This window comes from Mercenaria mercenaria, chromosome 12, assembly GCF_021730395.1.
Source record: "Mercenaria mercenaria strain notata chromosome 12, MADL_Memer_1, whole genome shotgun sequence".
NCBI classification, from domain to species: domain Eukaryota; kingdom Metazoa; phylum Mollusca; class Bivalvia; order Venerida; family Veneridae; genus Mercenaria; species Mercenaria mercenaria.
In genome coordinates, this window is record NC_069372.1 from 67589707 (window position 1) to 67609207 (window position 19501).

The window sequence follows — 19501 nt, forward strand, 5'->3', positions numbered from 1 at the left end:
TAAAACATTCTAATTACAAAAAAAACATGAATATATATATGCGATGGACCCATCAGAATTTACAATGCCATGTAAAGATGGAGGGTTCCTTGCAGCGATCAGGTTAAAAGTTCAAGAAGTTGGGATCGGACATCACAATTGCTCAAGAAATACCCAGATAGCGGCCGACTGTATATATTAGATGAGCCTTAATTTTGTAATATTCAAATATTCCAGTAAATCAACTACTAAAGTCTGTAAAACATATTTCAAATTCTAAGCTGGTTTGTGTACATTAGTATTCGTTAGCATTTACAAAGGCGCAACCGCTTACTAATGAAAACACTACCTATACTAAATGAATGAAATAATATAACCATTTTGGACATCAATAGAAATCATCTGATAGTCACATCTATATCAAAGTCTGACACCGTAACACGTATAAAAATTAAGATCTTTTGAAATTGAATTTTATGTATAGAAAACAATTTTAATTCAATATCATTATGCGGGCTAATAAAATCCCCGTTACTACTATATTGTCTATTTAAGGCATGTCTTAACAAGCTTTTTTTCATTGCGCCGATATTACCGGTATAAGTGGATTATGTCGGATTGTTTCTTATTTTTACAAGCTTTAGTAGTATTGAAAAGAATTGGTAATAAGTTTTAGTGGAGTTAATTCCTTTTGGAATCGATTGGAACATTTTATCGACTAAAAACTTTTTAACTTCGATCATTTAGGTCGCGATTTTTACAATCCTGTATTCCTTAACAACGAGGGGACGGAATTTTAAATGATCTTTCACAGATCAATCAGTGTGTTAAGATAGAGAGACCTTATGAGCATATAAATATGGAAGTGTAAATGTTTATATGTTTTTGAAGAATTATGCAGAGGAGGGCCAGCTTGTTGGTTGACCAAGGTTTGTTTATTAATTTTAGTAAATTAGACGACAATTTTTTAAATAAAAATACTAATTGCATAATAAAAATAGATTTTCTTCAACCATTTTGTGCATAAATTTTCCTCTTAATTTGTGCTGTTTTTGTCAATATAAAAAAGTAGCGAATGGAATATTAGATAATTTGACATTTATACATAAACCTATAGTTAGGGTTACTGTAATACGAAATTATGAACGTTTAAATGTTACGATGGAAACTTGATACTACCTTTTTACACAGTTAAAGTAGTTCAGGTGTTCAATGATACAGAAACAATTAATTTTCGAGGTCATTAGAATAAAAGTAAGATATGACAGTTCATTCTTCATTTGATTATTCTTTTCGTTTCAAATTACCGATTTCAAAAATATTGTATTTCAGCAACATTGCATGAAAGAAAATGTCTGTACTATGACATATCAAATAAATCTGTGAAATAAAAACGTTTTAATTCTACACTTAAGGGGTGATTAATACAATGTTTTTCTAGTTTTTTTATGAAATATTATTCTTACATTTTATGACAGTTTCTCTTTTAATGTCTCTTGATAATGACATTGGCAGACCCGATTATAAGCTAGTTTTAATATCTGAGGTAAAGACGCGTTGTTTCACGTCCTCCGTCGTCATCCCCACCCTCCTCCCCCGCCCCAAGTCATCATTCCACCCGTCATCATTTCCCGCCAGGATAAATGTTGCCTTAAAAGACTTGAGGCGAGATTATGTTACCATTCCTCTATCTTGTGTCTGGATGTTGCAAATTTATACTGGTAACATAATTTAGTCGACAGCTGCTTCATGTTTTATGACCGAAGTGAAAACTTGGGATTTTAGACATAAATAGAGATACTTTAAGGGAGAATTTTACAAAAGTAGGACGCGTTGTCTTTACAGATTGTTTCCGAATAGCCAAAACACTTGAACGGTCTCATTTTCAAACCTCGATATATTGCGCTGTTGTAATCAGAAGATTGGAACTTGGACGTTTTCATTAATTATTTCTAAATGCTAATTGATTTTCTTGTCTAAAGTGCTACTTCATCGGTAAACTTGAACAATGTTACATCAAAGGCTGCCAGCATATTTATTTATTTGCAAAGGAAAGCAAATCATGTGAGAGATAATTAACTAAAAGAAATTTTATTTTTATTACATATATAGGTGATGTATTAGGGTATTTTTTGTACTTTCTCTGTAACGTTATTGAAATACATTGTATGATTAACTATACGTAAGCTATTTGTTTTCTCATATAGATTAAATTATGGTTGTTTTTTTCCAAACAGAAGTTTAGAAATTATGCTCATTAATCGATAGAAGACACGAGATAACCATGCTCATAAAATATTATATCATTTGATACCGTTTTGACTTCTGCATTAAAGAATTTTCTAAATTGTAATTTATCATGCTTAAAAGACCGTTATCTTTTGAACAAACGTATCGATTTGATTGAATATATTAGCACGGTATCTTGAGAAATATCTGCTAAACTCTATTTTATCATGTTCAAATACCAGACCTGTACACCACCTCTGATTGTTGTAAAGATAACAGTGAACATTTACATTGTATATGTGTTTCAATAGTTCCATTTGCAGCAGTTTTGAAGGAGTTCATACTAAGATCAAACCATGATTGTAGCCCCTACCCCAACCGCCATCCCCTACTCTACCCTCGCCTACCACCCTTACCCAACACTTCCCCGTGAACCTTTCTGTATGTTTCTCGTGGTGTCTGCAATCTAGTTCGAATGGTGGTCCGCTGTGAACCTCGATTTTTTTTCAATTGAAATTTTCCAACCCATTTATTCTAGCCCAATTATTTGAGCAAATCCAGGGGACTGACCCTGCTAAAATTCCTTTTAGACAGAAGAATACAGCAATTTTTATTGCTATACAACCTTGTTTGATTTTTAAATTGACTGTTTACATTACTTGTTTATTTTCATTACCCGACAGGCGACAATTGTACGCCTTTATGAATTTCATATTGGCCATTATCTTACTTTATACATAGATAAATGTCAATTTATGCTATTTACTTTATATTTACGTTAGTGATTGATCAATTACTATATTGATCTAATTTCTTTTCAGAACTTCAGGGGTAGTAACCACAAAATATTTATGAAGATAACCTTCTGAAAATAATGAAATGATAATTGATATTTTGACAGTGTATTAAAAGAATTAATCTGAATGAAACTAACTCGGTAGTGTGACAACAGTACAACTAAAGCAATTAAAGTATGTATGCAACAGAACCATCAAAACTATCATTAAAAACTTGATACCAACTGTCTACTACATAGTATTATTCTTGATATATTTATGCACGTTTTTTTTTCCTTCCTCCATTTTTAGCTGTATCTGATATCTACAAGTGTGATTTTTGTAGATCAATATATTCCCCCCTTTTTAATATGAAAATAAATGGATGCATTTTTTTTGTATTAAAATGTATTGATTTTATGACATCAGGTTAAACTAAATGCACTTAGACGCATTCATACGCAACTGAACATGCATACTGTCTTGTATTATTGTCTGTCATTATCGAACTAGATAAACTCTTAGAAAAATTATTGACGCATGCCTATCGGACATCACAAATCATAAAATGCTGAATAGCTTGATCGAGATTGTATTAAATGTCAAATGTATGTAAATATAGGCATTTTATGAGGAACAAATGCTTCGATGAATCCAAATAAATATTAAAATCGTGGACAAACCCTGACAACGTCATTAAACACACACTGAGAACTAAAACATTCCACTTTGAAAGACCCCGGCAACGGAAGGCTTTTTGAAAAGAATACTTGAAATATCAAATATTGTTCGATTTTTAATGAGTATCGGTGCAAACGGGCTTATAAATATAAGTGTTTACCTGTTAAAACGTGGTTAAATTATCACACTGATAAGAAAGCAGATTATACTTTTACAAATAGCTTGCCAAAATTGGTTGAAGGTCTGTAGCACCACAAAATGATATCGACGCAATTTGGTAGAAACATTTGTGTAATATAAACGTCGTCGTAAACATCATTGATCATCGTCATCAACATCTTCATCATTATCATCAGCATAAGTTTGATCATCGTTGTCATCAGTTTCATCACCGTTTTAAGTTTTGCTTGGGTATTTCTTAATGAGTATATTGTTATATAAAAAAGCTCAAATATATGCATTTGCATGTTATTTGTTTGGATGACGATTAGGAGGAGGATAATGATGATAGTAGTGATTATGACATATAAGATGAAACATGGTACTGATGACATTGATGATGGTAATGATGATGATGATGATGTCGATGTGATTTGTGATTTATCAAGTTCAGCCTGACTAACATTGTGATGATAAACTTTCCCCCTCTACGACTTGCCATATGTATTGTTTTGTAAGCATTAACAACCATGAATCGTTTCATCGTCAGTCGTATACAGTTTACTTTAAATACTAGTAACTTCTCTTGAACCGATTGATAGACATTCAAACACTTTGACAGTTGCACTGGCTTATCGTTTTTCAAAAGGTCCCGCTTGACTGCAGTAAAGAGTTGCCGGATATATTCATGACTGTCCCGTTTTAGACGTTACTATTTATTAATGTATACTCATTAGGGATAGCAGGATTACACAGAACTCTTTTCACATGCATCAGATTCTTAGTTATACTAATTTGCAGCTGGTTTGTACAAACCAATTGACCGAGGTTTGGTAAAATCTGATTGGAATCTTAATAAATCCTAAAACACTTATATATACCTACTTCAGTCAGATTGCAAAATTGCGTTGCTACCATTTTCAAGCGTAACTTAGGTCCCATATACACTCTGCTCTTTCATATTTACCTAGAATTCTGTTTCATTCTGTTTCTATAAGAACTAGAACTAGCGCTTTACGTGTTATTTTTAGGCCTAAACCTCTCAACTATTTATCAACCAAATTAAAATTTCATTGAAATAGGGAAGACAATAACATATGAAAATATTCGATGTGTAGAACTACATATGATCTAAACATACTTGTATTCCTTTTTTGCAGAATCCGGATGTCCATTTCGTATACGCCATCTTGATGACGTCATTGATAGTGATACGACCGATTTGTACCGGAAGGAAAAGGAGAGGTCCCTTAGATACAATCATCTAAATGCAGAGCAGTACGATGTTGTAGACAAACTCATACGTGGAGGGATTCGCCCAGAATTTGTGCCATGCCAAAAGCCAAAAGTAGTTCGCATGTTTGTGTGTTCTTCGGGACCTGGTAAGTTCATATAATGGTACGCTATCTGAAAACGATGCCTCATTCAAACTTGCCGAACGTGAACGACGCCAAAGACTAGATCTATACGTGTGTACATGCATTTTCTCAGCAGATGTGATTATGTTAGTTTTTTTATGGGATTAATCCGTCTTAATGGTTAATCTGATCCAATCAAAAAGATTATGGAACAGTTCCAGTCAGCTACCAGTACAAAATGATTTTTATCCAATTTTCTTATGTGAAAATGTTAAATGCATTTAAATTGTCTTCGAGTTAAGTACATTGTATAATATAATATATGTATAATAAACAAAAAGATTACACAGTGTAATACAAAATGTGGCAGGCTTTGTGAGTTCAGCGAAGTCTGAACGAGATCTAATATAGTCCGCGTACAAATTGAGTCCTTTTACATTATATATACAGGCTGCAAATTCGCATAAAACCTTCCCTAATTCTGTCAAGTATGACACCAATTGCTGTACCGGCATTTAAAATATTTTAGAATGTATCTATTTTGTATGGAAGACCGGTCTGCCATGCTAATTGCCAAATACTAAATGCAATATAGTTAGTGCAAAATGCTGTATCTGTATCCCAAATGCGTAATGCCAATTATTACATACAATTGTACTCGTTTCTATTCCCCGTTAAGTTACACTGGTCCCGGAAACGTCAATATATTTCCATACACTGACGCCTGAATTTCATATCGGGTGCGTGACGTAATTCAGTGTGTGTTGTTGCACTATTTTTTCTATTTAGTTCAGTATTGTCAGTCCTATTCAGTATTCAGGCTATTGAACATATTTATGAAATTTACATAATATTTATACGTGTAGATGCGTATGTAATAAAAAGGTTATTATCTTTGCATCGGGAAATATGCACTCGTTCTTCAGCTCCTAAAGTCGCGCAATATTTCCACTGAAGAACTCGTGCATATTTCACGATACAAAGCTAATAACCTATAAATATTGACTTCAAACGGCAATAGACCTAATGTCAAAGATAAATGCTAATTGTTAGATGCAAAATGCTTATTGCTAAGTACTTATTCAAATAAAGAGCTAAGTATATAAGTGGATGAAAGCAACATGTTATTGCTTCAGTTCAGACTGGTAGAATGTTTTACATTCATTAGTTTAAAAGACATAGGTCATTACCTCATTAAGAATTTGACGATTAGCATTTTAAATACCGTTTGGCAATAAGCATTTAATTAAGCTATTTGACATTAGCATTTAAGTATAATTATGGCTTATAGCATATGATATGTAGTATCTATCATTAATTATTTAGCATTTATCATTAAGTATTTGGCATTTAGCATTTGGCTATTAGCATGGCGCACAAGCCTTCCATTAGTTTATATAATATTGTCTAGTGTTAGTTGTTATTTTCAGATTTTGAGTCGGAGATAAATTATCTTTTCGAGAATGTATATCCGCTACTGCGTCAATATTGCCGAGATAACCATGGTATCGACTTTCAGGTAAGTCAATTTGATCTCTCTCATATTAGATCTGGGACGTTTGCTTATAGCAACAAGGTTATACTTTGTTTCCGGGGTATTTTATACTTAATCTGAGAAAAGGACAATAGGTTTTGTTTTTCAGGATATTCCAACAAATTATTGAAAGTTAAATGCCACTTTTTCATATTTTTCATTAACTGATGTTCTCAAAATATGAGATGATAAAAGCGAAACTTGGACTAAATCTATTTTTACAATGTACACATGCAAGGTGTCCCATGAGGTAGGCCTACAGGTTTTCCGCGAATTCCCAGTACCACATTCATTTTTATCATATATCTTTCTGCAGACATACTTTTTACTACAATTTTTGGTTAACTGAACATTATGTTGGCAAATACGCTTCTGTTGAAAGAACACTGATCCTAAAGAGCAAAATTAAACATTTTGCCTTTATTTGATAATATTTCAGGACACATATGCCTCCTATTTAGTCATGTCTCCTTTTTTTCCAGCTGGCAGATATGTACTGGGGCAATCCTAGCTTGCCGTCTACAGACCCACACAAAATGGCGACGGTATATGAGGAATTACGACACTGCCAGGAAATTTCCATGGGACCAAACTTTATTGTAAGGTTCTTTCTTGTATATATATGATATATTATCAAATAGAATTAATTACTGCAGCAAGATACTGAGGAGAAAGTGACTATAGTTGCTTTTCATCCTGTTCTTACATTAAGATTGTTTTAAGAAGTCACTGAATATAGTAAACTAATGAAACGTTGTCTTCCTCAGAGACCGTCATACACATGTCATAGATTCCCTAGTGCAGTTTTCCTTAAAATGATTTAAGCGGTATAGGCGGCCTATTAATTTGTTACATTGTTTGGGTTATGCAAGATATTTTATAGGCTACTATCTCAATATCTTTTGTTGTGATTCTTCAGAAACTCCTTCATGTGTTTGCTGGTTTTCATTCGTTGATCTTGTACATGTTTACATGATACGGTTTTTGTTTTGGGATAGAGAAATGGTGGAAATTCATCTCGCTCACCGCTTAAATAATCATATAATTTTGGACGAGAGATTGACACACCTGATAGAGCTTGATGTTTTTTTTTTTATTATACAGAAGAGTTGTTTTATAAAAAAATATATATATAATTTTTATTTTGTTAGGCATTCGTTGGACAAAAATACGGTACATTTCATTTGCCACTGACCGTATTGGCATCCGACATGGAAGAGATAAAGGATGCGCTGCTGGAAAGCGGAAGTGACGACACATTGCTGAACAAGTGGTATGAGAAAGATCTCAATGTGGCACCAAATATATATCGTCTTAAAAAGCCTCGTTCAGAAGGTACTTTAGGTACTTGCAGGTTCCTCACACCACACACACACACACACACACACACACATATATATATATTTTTTTTTTTGTTGTTTTTTTTTTTGCTTGTTTATGTTAAGTCTGGTTACACTAAAGACGACATAATTTTTCTTGACACTAACTTCTCGCCTAAATTATATGGCTTTGTATCCATGGAAACTTTCAACATTAGATATTGTTACCTATGTGCAGTTAAAGAGATAATGTTAAAAAAAACAACATTAAAATCATTTGTTGCAAATTATGAAATTTTCACTACAGTAAAACATTTTGTTCTTTGCAGATGGACAAGATTTGGACGAAGATTATCAAGAAATCATTAAACTGCTTCAGAGTGGCTCAACCAAGTCTGAAAACATAACATCTGTGCAATGTAGCACTTCTGGTAATTACGTACAATAACATGGTGCTTGAATCCTTATAACACAGCTTGCGCATTGTTATTTTTAAAATATCACACATTAACTTTGGGATATTTTAATGCGGCCAATTTCTGGACTAGATCTGTATTTTGTAAATACTGAACCAAAACATGTTGACCATACGCCGCTTTTCATGGAATTACACGCTAGTGTAACCTTGAAGGTTCCATGTGCACCGCCGTATGAACACATCTGCAGATGTTTCTAAATTGTTTTTTGTACCTTTAGCATGTGTAAATGTTGAGTTCTGCTCAACCCGGGGCTAGAGGGCGTGGACGGTAGCATGCATTTTAACTACCGTCCATGAACAGGCTCAATCAAACCGAGCCTGCAACAATTTCGTTTTTGTTGTGTTGAGCGACCTGTGGAATTTCCACTTTTTCTATTTTATTTATCTTTGTAATTTCCGCTGTTTACATGTATCATACATTTTGTATATAAAAATGTTAGAACTGTATGTTGAATTATGTAACCATTCAGTTTGACTCAATCAATTTCAAAAGTTATCTTTACATGACCTAAATATTTTTTTTTCTCTGTAGATTTTGAGAACCTGCTACAGAGTGGGATGTTACGGTTAAGCCGTGAGGAGAGGGACAAGAACTGTATTGTTTACATGCGCAATATCAGGAATATTGATGAGAGACTAAACGCTAAAAATGCTGGCAACTTCGTCGATCTCGAAGATGGTAACAGTAAAAGGGACATAGACAAAACAAATAAAATAAACGTACTGAGAGGTTTCGTTGAAAAATGTGTAACTTCTTCAAACATAGTTCAATCTGAAATTGAATTAAACGGATGTACCCTGGATGAACAACAGTCAGGACAATACATTTCAAATATAGGGAAGCATTTTTATTCTACAGTAGTTAGATTAGTAAATGAGCAGATTGAAAGGGAAAATAAACTGTGCGAGGATCCGCTCATTCATGAGTTGTCTCTCCATTGGAATTATGCCAAGCAGAGTTACTCCCCATTTATCGGTAGGGAAGAAGTTTTGAACGCTATCAAAGGATATCTCCTTTCTGATACAGACCAACCACTTGTATTATGTAGTGAGAGTGGGACTGGAAAGTCAACACTGATCGCCAAGGCTGCAAATGACATCAACGAAGCTGTGATAAATTCAGATCTATCCATGCCAACTGCGGTAGTAGTAAGATTTATAGGCGAGACGGGTCATTGTGAAGACGTGCAGCCATTATTGTACCACCTGTGTCACCAGCTTGCATTCATTACGGGGAGATACAGACAGGACATTCCATCGGATTATCTTGCACTGAAAAATTATTTCATTGACTTAATACAGAGAGGAGAGTATGGAGGAATGATCGTGATTTTGATAGACGCATTAAACAAACTATCAACCACTGATAATGGACATAAACTGGACTGGTTGCCTTCCAGAATTGCTAGTAATGTCAAAATCATTGTCACAGTTGATTCAGATGACGAAGAAATTATGAAAAGGCTTGAAAATAAAGTAGACGAAGGTATTATTGCAATGCCTGAATTCTCACCAAATGAATGTGAAAATACTTTAAAAGCTTTGATGAGTGGCAATAAACAATCAGTGAATTACAATCAATGGAAACGGATACAATTGTCGTTCAGTTCGTGTTCAACACCTCTCTTCTCTAGACTAGTCTATGCTGAAATTTCTCAGTGGAGCTCATTTGACGACATTTCAACAAACATGATTGAACATTCTACTGACGATTTCATCAAGAGAATATTCGTATCCCTAGAACAAAAACATGGGAGCAACCTTGTTCGCAGAATACTTGGATACCTGACAGCGGCTAAGAATGGACTCAGTGAACTTGAGATGGAAGACATATTGTCACTTGATGATAAACTTTTAAACAGCATTTTTGTCAACAACAATGAATATCCGCATATTCGTAGAATACCACATATACACTGGTCATGTTTGAGACAAGAACTACAGCCGTATTTGTGTTGTAACCAGAGCGACGGAATTGCCACATTTAGATGGAGGTATCGAAGATTTGCGCAACTAGCAGAAGAACGCTACTGTCAGGAGAGTATCTCGACCTTGTATTCCAATATGGCGGACTACTACATAGGCACGTGGAGTGGTACAATACGGAAACCATTCAAGCATCCGACTGTTCTTATGGCAAAATACAAGCTTGTTGAGCGAGACGGCGAGTGCTGCCGGTTTGTGCCAACTCAGCCACTGTCTTTCGGTGAGAACATGGTATGTAATTCGCGGAAGTTGTCACAGCTTCCTTATCTTCTAGTCCAAAGTGAGCGTTTTGATGATCTGAAATCAGATGTTTTGTGTAACTACGAATGGATAGCCTCAAAACTACGCATTACATCCATACAACAAGTTATCGCCGACTTTGAGATGTACGAAGACCGAGAAATAAAACTCGTAGGGGACGCACTACGCATGTCAAAATCAGCCATTTCCGTCGATCGGAATGCTTTGGGCATGGAACTTACAGGCAGACTTCTTCCGCATATTTACAAGTATCCGAGTATTAAGGAGCTGATACGCCAATGCGATCTCGATGCACAACGTTGCTGCCCATTGGTAGCAAACTGTCAGATTTACAGCGCCCCTGGTGGCCCTCTCCAGTATGAATGTGACATAGGAGCTAACGTTAATTGCTCAGTAGATATTGATGTGTTCACCAGTCCTGATGGGATACTCCTAACTGCCAAACCTTTCTATAGCACCCGGCTTCGTGTCTGGGAACTTGCAAACGGTGATGAAAGACCAGATATAATGTTACCGCTTGGTGACGTCAAACCTACCAAAGATGGCCGCTACATCAACATTTTTGTTGATGATAGATCAATTAAAACTTATAGGTCTAACTGTGGTGTTCTTCACGGAGAAGTTGAATTCGGTCACGGTAAAATCTCACAGGTTAAAGTGTCAAATAAATACATAGCCTTTACTCAGTATAAAGGTGCCGGGCCGTGCGTTGTCGACATAGAAAGAAGTGAGATTTTACACAAGTTCAAATACCACACGCACGCCGTTGCAATAACTGAAGACGAAAAGTATGTTGCATTTAATGCTGAAAGAAACATTTTATTGTATGAATTGCCAGTTATGCAAAGAAAATGTGTCGCTACGGCATCTGATGTTGCTCATGAGATCCTGTTTGTAAATGACATACCAAAATGTTTCGTTCTGACGAAAACAAAGATAGTTGAGTCGATATCTTTCGATGTTATCAACAGAAAATTTAAGTGCAAAGGAATTTTAACTGACATGAATGCAAAGAAATGTGTTTTGTCAAATTTGCGGCAACTTCTGATTGTACAGTGCGATAAAATCTTGCATGTAATTGACACTGTCACTGACAAAGTTAGGACTAGATTCCAGAAACTACCTGCAGGAGTGTTCGTTGATAGTAATTCAACATTCAGTGGTGCGGGTTTCACACCAGACGATAGTATGATTGTGGCAACGCGTTACACATACCTTATCGTCTGGGACGCTGAAACATGTGCGCCAATACGTGTTCTACAAACCGCAGTTTCTCCAATGGTACAACTGTTTACATCGGACTCTGTTAACAAAGTTGTGACCCTTCTGAAGAACAACAGTTTCCAAGTGTGGGATTTAGAGAATCTTGATCGCGACACGGAACATTCCGCTGAAGTCCACCAGGGGGCAGTGCAAACGTTAGCTGTGTCGTCTGCTGCGGACTATATAATGTCAACTGATGACAAAACACCAGATGCGAAACTCGTCTGTCTATCGACCGGTGATGTCATGGACACACTCCAACACAGTGAAAACTCTGGCGATCGCCTCACGGAGGTTCTCATGTCACCAGACGGTCTTTATGCAGCAACAAGAGCCAAACTTGAACATACAAATTCTTTGTCGTACATGACATTTGAACCATTGACAGATGACGTCATGTGGGAGCTGGAAACCGCATCCAAAGTGTTCCATGCAATTTCAAACAGGCAAGCTTTATATTACGCTAGTTTTGTCTTATTCTCTTGATATATATATTTCTTAACTTCTCTTTATATATATGTTTTCTTAACTTCATTTGTTTTCTATAATACATAGTAAGTAACCTAAGCGTGTCAAGTAGACACCGTCGTTTATATGACTGAAAAATTGTTAAAAAAGACGTTAAACCCGAACACACACACACTTACATTTATTAAACAATCTTCAAAAATACATTGTACGTTTGTACATAAATTTTCGTTTATAAATAATATTTTAATTTTGTAGGTATATTGTATTTAGCCCACAATCAGGAACAGCAGCTTTTGTCACGTGTGCGTTCTATAACAGCTGCGACTGGAGCGAGAATATCTACAACGTGTTTATTGTCTACCCAGAAACCTCCACCAATTACACAATAGACTTCCCGTACCACACTGAGTTTGTCGCTCCACCGAAGATCGTCTACAAGGGTGGTAACAACTACTTTGCGGCTATCGTACAAACCTGTAAGAAAACCTTTGATAACAACACCAAAAAGGAGCAGTCGAGGTGGACAGAAGTGCGGCTGCTTGTTCAGAAGATCACACCAAACCAGAATCCATCTGATCAGGTTCTTCTACGTGTGCAAAATTTGGTTGACGATGTTGATGATACTGATGAATTTCTGGACTTGATCCCAGTATTTGATGGTAACGTTATCGCTGTGTACGCGAAAGATATTGATATGTACGAGTTTGTCACAGACAAAGGTATCATACCACCAAAATGTACAAGAAAGGGTGCCATATTGTTCGACGTTGAAGGACAGACTGCTCTAAGGCACATTCCTCTTTTCCTGGAAACGAAATCTAAACTTGAGGGCTTGCAGATATCTAGTCAGAACTGCTTCATCCTTGACAGTGATTTGCGGGTGTTTAAATATGACAATTTTAGTTTCTACCAACACATTCAGTGCTGCAAATTTGCTCCAAATTGCACTAAATTTGCACTAAATGGTCGATACATTATAGGCATATCGGAAAACCAACGGGACATTTTAGTTGTAAGAACCTCAGATGATAAGAAAGTTGGCTCGATGTTTGTGCATGGTAAAGCTACATGTCTGAGGGTTGCCGATGACGACAGGACTGTTATCGTCGGATGTGAAGACGGGAGGATCATGATTCTAAGCTTAATTCTTGAAATGGCAGATCCTTTACGGGAACACATTGAGAAATTGCCAAGTCGAAGCGAAGAACCAGTCCAAAATAATTTGATTATAAATGATGTCCATCGGCTGTCGTTGTCAACGCCAGATCAACAGCGTCTTTCCGCTCGGCTAAGAAAAGCATCGATTGCAGAAGAAAGAAGGCCTCCATCTTACACGACATTGCATCGCGCTGTCACAATATCCAGAATGTCGAGTAGAGAACGCAGCCCTAACGCATGCGCACAACAGTAGTAAACGCTCGTACATTCCAAGAAATTGGTAAAATAGAAATAAATGTATATTTTGACTAATAGTATAGTTCAGGACGCAATGCGACATCAAGTGCCAAAGTAGGCCTATATCCACAGTTTGTTAAACGTATCAGACATATGCCTTAATTGTATGCAGATATCTTGGCCATTCATTTATGGTGCATCGAAGTGGATCCATTATTTAGCTACTGACATTTACAGACGTAGAACATAGATTTTATGCAAAGACCATTTCTTTACAAAGTTTTATTGTTTCAAAAATCTCCGCACCTAATCAAAAATATAATAATGTCTGTTGTAAGACTGTATACAGTAGAATAATCCGTAGTTCGGCTTAAAGGTCCAATACTAAGGAAAGTGAACATTTTAATTTCTTTTAAAAAGCACAGAAACTATTTCATTTTATTGGAAAATGAAAGTTGGTATGTAGAAATTCGAAATAAATCGCAGTATATGTACAATTATTTTTCTATGAAGTATGAAGAAAGTTAAAAAGACCTGGGGGGGTCATTCTGTCGATTCATTGAAATTTCAACATAATACACATACATTTCTTTGAGTTCCAAAGACCTTCTGTAAATTTTGACCTGCCAATCTTCATTATTTAGTGTCTTGCAGAAGTCTATGCACTGGCTATGAAAAAAATTGCCAACTCACTTTCCCTTAGTAATGGACCTTTAATGTCGTATGTCGTGTTCAAAATTACGTATAAAATTTACTTTATATTATGCTACCTGCTTTCCGTTTTTGACATCAAAAACTTAGCACAACATTTGTCTTAATTAATAGATCTTGGCTTGTTTCTTCAAAGCCTCTTTTCGAAATATTCTTCCCATATGTTTTGTCACTTATGTAATTTTAAAATTGTCATTTTATACGGCTGGAATAAGACTGTGTTAACCGGCAATGTTTTCTCTAAACAATGTTTTCCCTATTTGGATGTCTTTCGTTTATGAAATCAAATCTTTCTACTGTAACAGTCTACAGAATTCATTTTGTAATTTGCAGCATATGCAGCATTTATAACTATTTTGTTCATATATTGTTCATTAAATATGACACTGCTAAGTGATATGTTTCATATTTTACATTGTATGTGACTATAAGGTACGTTTAAGTTTAGTGACCAGTGGACCAGTCATTTATTATATAATCTGAAACATATTTTTCAATAAGTGGTTGCAAATTTGGTTACAAATATCCTTCAGTAACTTCGCCAGTTAGAAAGACATGAAACCGACTGAAACATGTACACTAAACATGCACTGCATGTATTCGTAGAATCTTCCTGTTCCTCAAGAGAAGGAACACTTATGGTGAACATGTCACACTTGACTGAGCAGGTAATGGATACAAGGGTATCATCAAAGGCATCCGAATTCCAGTAGGGCGCCGCCATCTTGGACTCATGCATATTCATTATAAATAGCCTCTTTGCCAATGTGTGTTCACGCATCTTTAAGTCAATCTTTAGACTGAAGTTTAGTGAAATACAACTACTTAATAACAGACCTTCAAGAAACAAAAACATAGTTTAAATCATATAACTCCTAAATCTAACTTGTCATAATGAAGAATCGAGATTATTTAAATGAATATGCAACATCTTAAAATAGACTCTCGCCCAAAATTATCGTCTGCTATTATTCTGCTTGGTTTCATTCTCTTGTAGCTTAACTTTTACGGACCCAGGCGGTCATATTTCGTTTTAGAGCTTGAAGTATCAATCATGCGATGCAGTTAAGGGCGTTTGACAGCACTTTTCTGTCCATGTATTGCTATGTGAAACTTTCAATTTACAAAGAGGCTAACATATGGCCGAATTCCGATCTGTGCCACAAGGGAAGGTTCCGACAGAGGATTCCCGAAATTTTGATAGAATGATGGTCTTTATTATTTATTATCCGCTGACAGAGCTATAATATTTAGGTAGAAGGTGTTTGATTATTATTATAAGTTAAATAAATGTTTGTGTGAAATAACTTAAATGTTTTTAAATAGATAAGATCCTTTAAAAAGAATATCTAATATAATAATGCACTAGAAGGAACCTTTTGGTAAGTTAAATCTTGTACAACAAAGAACAGCTGGTGAGGTTTTTTAATCCAATGTCCGCCATTTTGTCAGATTTATAACCATTTCGCCCACTTGAACTAAGTTTGCAACTATTCATGTTCTGTGTTTTGTTTTTATATTATATGTGTTATTTAGAATAATCAAAGCATATATTTAGTTTTGAGCTGCCAAGCAATTCTGTGATATTGTACAGTATTTATTCAAACTTATTGTTTGATTTTTAATGATTTTTATGTACATGTATATAAAGAATAATCTATATTTGAAGATCATATATCTTATGAAGCTGTTTTTGTCTTCAGATTCTAATTGTTACTGACTGAATAGATAAAGACTGAATAAAAAAAATTGATAAAGAGAGTATGTCTTAATAATATATGTACTAGAAAGTTGTCAAATCACTTATAGCAGTGATGTTATTTTTTCTGGTATGATAGAATTTCTGCGGTGTTTGTCCGGAAATTGGATACAATGCGGACAAAACACTCGCCCGTGGGAAATTTTACCTCCGTACACACGTACTAGTGGTCAGAGCGAGCAGCCCATTCAGTGGTAAATACGGTCTATTCATGTAGTAAATTTGTAAAGTCACTGACGGTTACAAGCGCTCCATCACATTTAATTAAGCAACATTTTACGATTTTCCGTATATTCTTTAAGAGATTTATTGAAGGAACAAAATGGCCCATTGCATAGTGCATGATCCCTCTTACGATGTATGTCTAAATGATTTCCATAAAACTTTAAAATGAAATTATTTAAAATGTAATTTAGGTATACTTCCCAGTTTCACATTTGTCTTTGATAGATAGAGCGGGATATTTCAGCATGTTGAACCAAAAGGCAACTTTTAAAGCTGTATTTATTTATTTTCAACTTGTACCATGATAGTTAAGGTGAGGTAATGCCGATTAATTTTTCAAATTTGCATTTCTAACGAATTTCAGTTAAATGTATAATTGTTTATGCTCATTTTTAACACTGAATGAAATACAAAAGATCGTATACTCATAATTATCATTCTATTATGCAGTAAATTTCCCAGTTTTAAAATCCATATTAAGATGCAAATATGACAAATAAAATGCCATCTAGCTATATGTTTGATCCCTTTCTTAAGACATCACAACTGAACATAATTTCCCAGCTTTAAAAACTGCCTATATACACACAAAAATTCTGTATAATAGTTCCTTAGGCAAAGTATGCTTACCGAATTTGACTTACGTTAAGATAACTCTATCTTGGTTGGGCAACCAGAATTCAAAGAGTTTTACTTGTATTAAGCATGAAGTGAACACAAATAAGTGTAACTGATCAGATTAAATCCTTTTAGGTCAAGTATTACTTGACCAAAAACTCAATAGCCATCTTTAAGCCGGTTCTATGGGAAGGAGAGGTGATGCACATATACATTTTATTTCCCCATATTACAGGCCATATGTTTATAGTTTCATTGAAATATACATTGTAGAAAATCAGGATTGTGATTTTCCCATAGACTCCCATTATGAAAACTTGCGTGAGGTCATTTCAGTCTAGAAAAATTCGAGCACATGACCTATCTTTTATTGCCGAATTTTCTAAGTATATTCTGAAGTTTTGAGTAATCATGGTTTAATCAAATTCTACATTGTAGATTTTTTTTTTGTTACTGGGACTTGCAGAATTACTTAACTACTTTAATCACGCACAACTTATTCAAACAGTGTAGAATCTAAGACGTACGCAATGTGAAATAGAGCACATACCAAATACTTTACGGATCGCCGTAGCTCAATTTCGACTCGGATAAAAACATTACACGACATATAAATTCAAGGGTCGTTAACTCTAGTGGGACAAAACAGTAATCTTAACCAAGAAATGCCTTGACGCGATGATACATGTAATATATTAATATTGCATTCATGAGAGAGTGATATGAAAAAATGTTCACCTCGAGATATATGATAATCAACCGAGGTGTCAGCCGACGTGTATATTTATAGTTCGAGGGGTGAACATTTTTCATATCATCCTCTCAAAAAAGCAATATTCATTTTATTATGCCGATAATATATAAAGACCAAAACAAATACTGGAAAATGAACATAATGAGTTAAATGATTTATTGAAATAATCACTAAAAGTATATCATTACTGCCCAATAAAATAAAGACTCGGTAGAAGTTTTTACTAGACAGCACTCCGAAATTGTGGCGAATTAGCTGTGTAAAACAGGACCTTTTTTCAAGCAATATGATAGGTTTAGCCGAGACATTCACATATCGTTGACCCCAGTATTTATGCGTTGTGTCAATGCCGAAACCGATAACAGTAACATTCGAAGAAACGGCGACAACTTTTTTTTTTAAACGAAACTTGTAAGTGTTAGCACTAATTTTCTTTGTTAAATCATTTCCTATGAAGGACTGTGCGCCATGCTAATTGCCAAATGCCAAACAGTTTGTGCAAAATGCTATTTGCCAAATGCTTAATGTCATATATTGACCGTCAAATAATTGCCACACGATAAATGCAAATTGTTAATTGCGAAATGCGAAACAATTATTACCAAATGCGTATTGCAAAGTGCTTATTAGAATTAAGAGCTCAAAATATCAGTGTATGAATGCATCCTTTAGTCATTGGCCTTTGTTACATAACTGTGTTTCTAAAATAAACTGTTTTGAAAAATATTTCAGAGTAAACAGATTCGGTCCCATGTTCCAGATACCGGTAGAACATGGTATTGCTTCAAATCAGACTGGTACAACTAGAATCTACCATTTGGCAATAAGCATTATAGCTATTTGACATTTAGCATTCGGCATGTAGCATAAAGTATATGGCATATATGCATACAACATTGGTATATAGCATTTAGCATCAGGTATTTAACATTTAGCATTAAGTAATTGGCATTTAGCATTAAATATTTTTCATTTAGCAATTAGCATGGTGCACAGACCTTCCATAATATCCTGTTTCCATTCGAAATTTGATAAAAGTTTTGTTCGAAAGTTTTGGAACAGAGAGCAAGTCATTAAAAAATCGGCAGGGTGCACACATGCATGGATACTAGTAAAAAATAATCCTAGAGTAGTTAATAATAAATATAAGCGTCTCGTCAGCATTGACTGTTGCAGTCTTTTGATCAATGCGAAAGTATCACTCACCCAACGGGAGATAAATAAAACATGTATCATATGCGCAGAAATAAAAAAAAATATGTTGCGCAAGTGATATTAAATTACGGATCATATCACATTTGCAGAAAAGAAAATAAAGATTTTGAGTATGAGATATCAAATCACTTAGGATTACGATATACCATTCAAATTAAACTAACGGGAAATTTGCATTGGGCATTGTGAGATGTAATAATGCGAAATATACCATTTTACCAGTTTAATACAAGGGCGCGCGCGTGTGTGTGTGGTGCATATCCGTGTTTTATGGTGTAGAGAGACTGCATTTCTGGAGCGTGGCTTTCCCTGTTGGATATTCATTCTTGC

General features: G+C 35.0%; 1 protein-coding gene across 1 annotated transcript; it reads left to right on the plus strand.

The window, feature by feature from the left end:
• Positions 1–565: 565 nt before the first annotated feature.
• LOC123533924 (NACHT and WD repeat domain-containing protein 2-like) lies at positions 566–16361 on the plus strand. Its single transcript, XM_045315903.2, has 8 exons — positions 566–908; positions 4985–5206; positions 6613–6701; positions 7199–7315; positions 7868–8051; positions 8365–8466; positions 9046–12469; positions 12750–16361. The coding sequence occupies exons 1-8, from the start codon at positions 875–877 to the stop codon at positions 13903–13905; spliced, it is 5328 nt and encodes a 1775-aa protein (XP_045171838.2). The 5' UTR covers positions 566–874; the 3' UTR covers positions 13906–16361.
• The last annotated feature ends 3140 nt before the right edge of the window (positions 16362–19501 follow it).

What these genes read in the sequence shown, in the direction of transcription:
- LOC123533924 (XM_045315903.2), top strand. Translation starts at nt 875, where the DNA reads ATGCAGAGGAGGGCCAGCTTGTTGGTTGACCAAG. An exon ending in CAGCTTGTTGGTTGACCAAG is followed by an intron (nt 909 to 4,984) that starts GTTTGTTTATTA and finishes CCTTTTTTGCAG; the next exon opens with AATCCGGATGTCCATTTCGT. An exon ending in TGTGCAATGTAGCACTTCTG is followed by an intron (nt 8,467 to 9,045) that starts GTAATTACGTAC and finishes TTTTCTCTGTAG; the next exon opens with ATTTTGAGAACCTGCTACAG.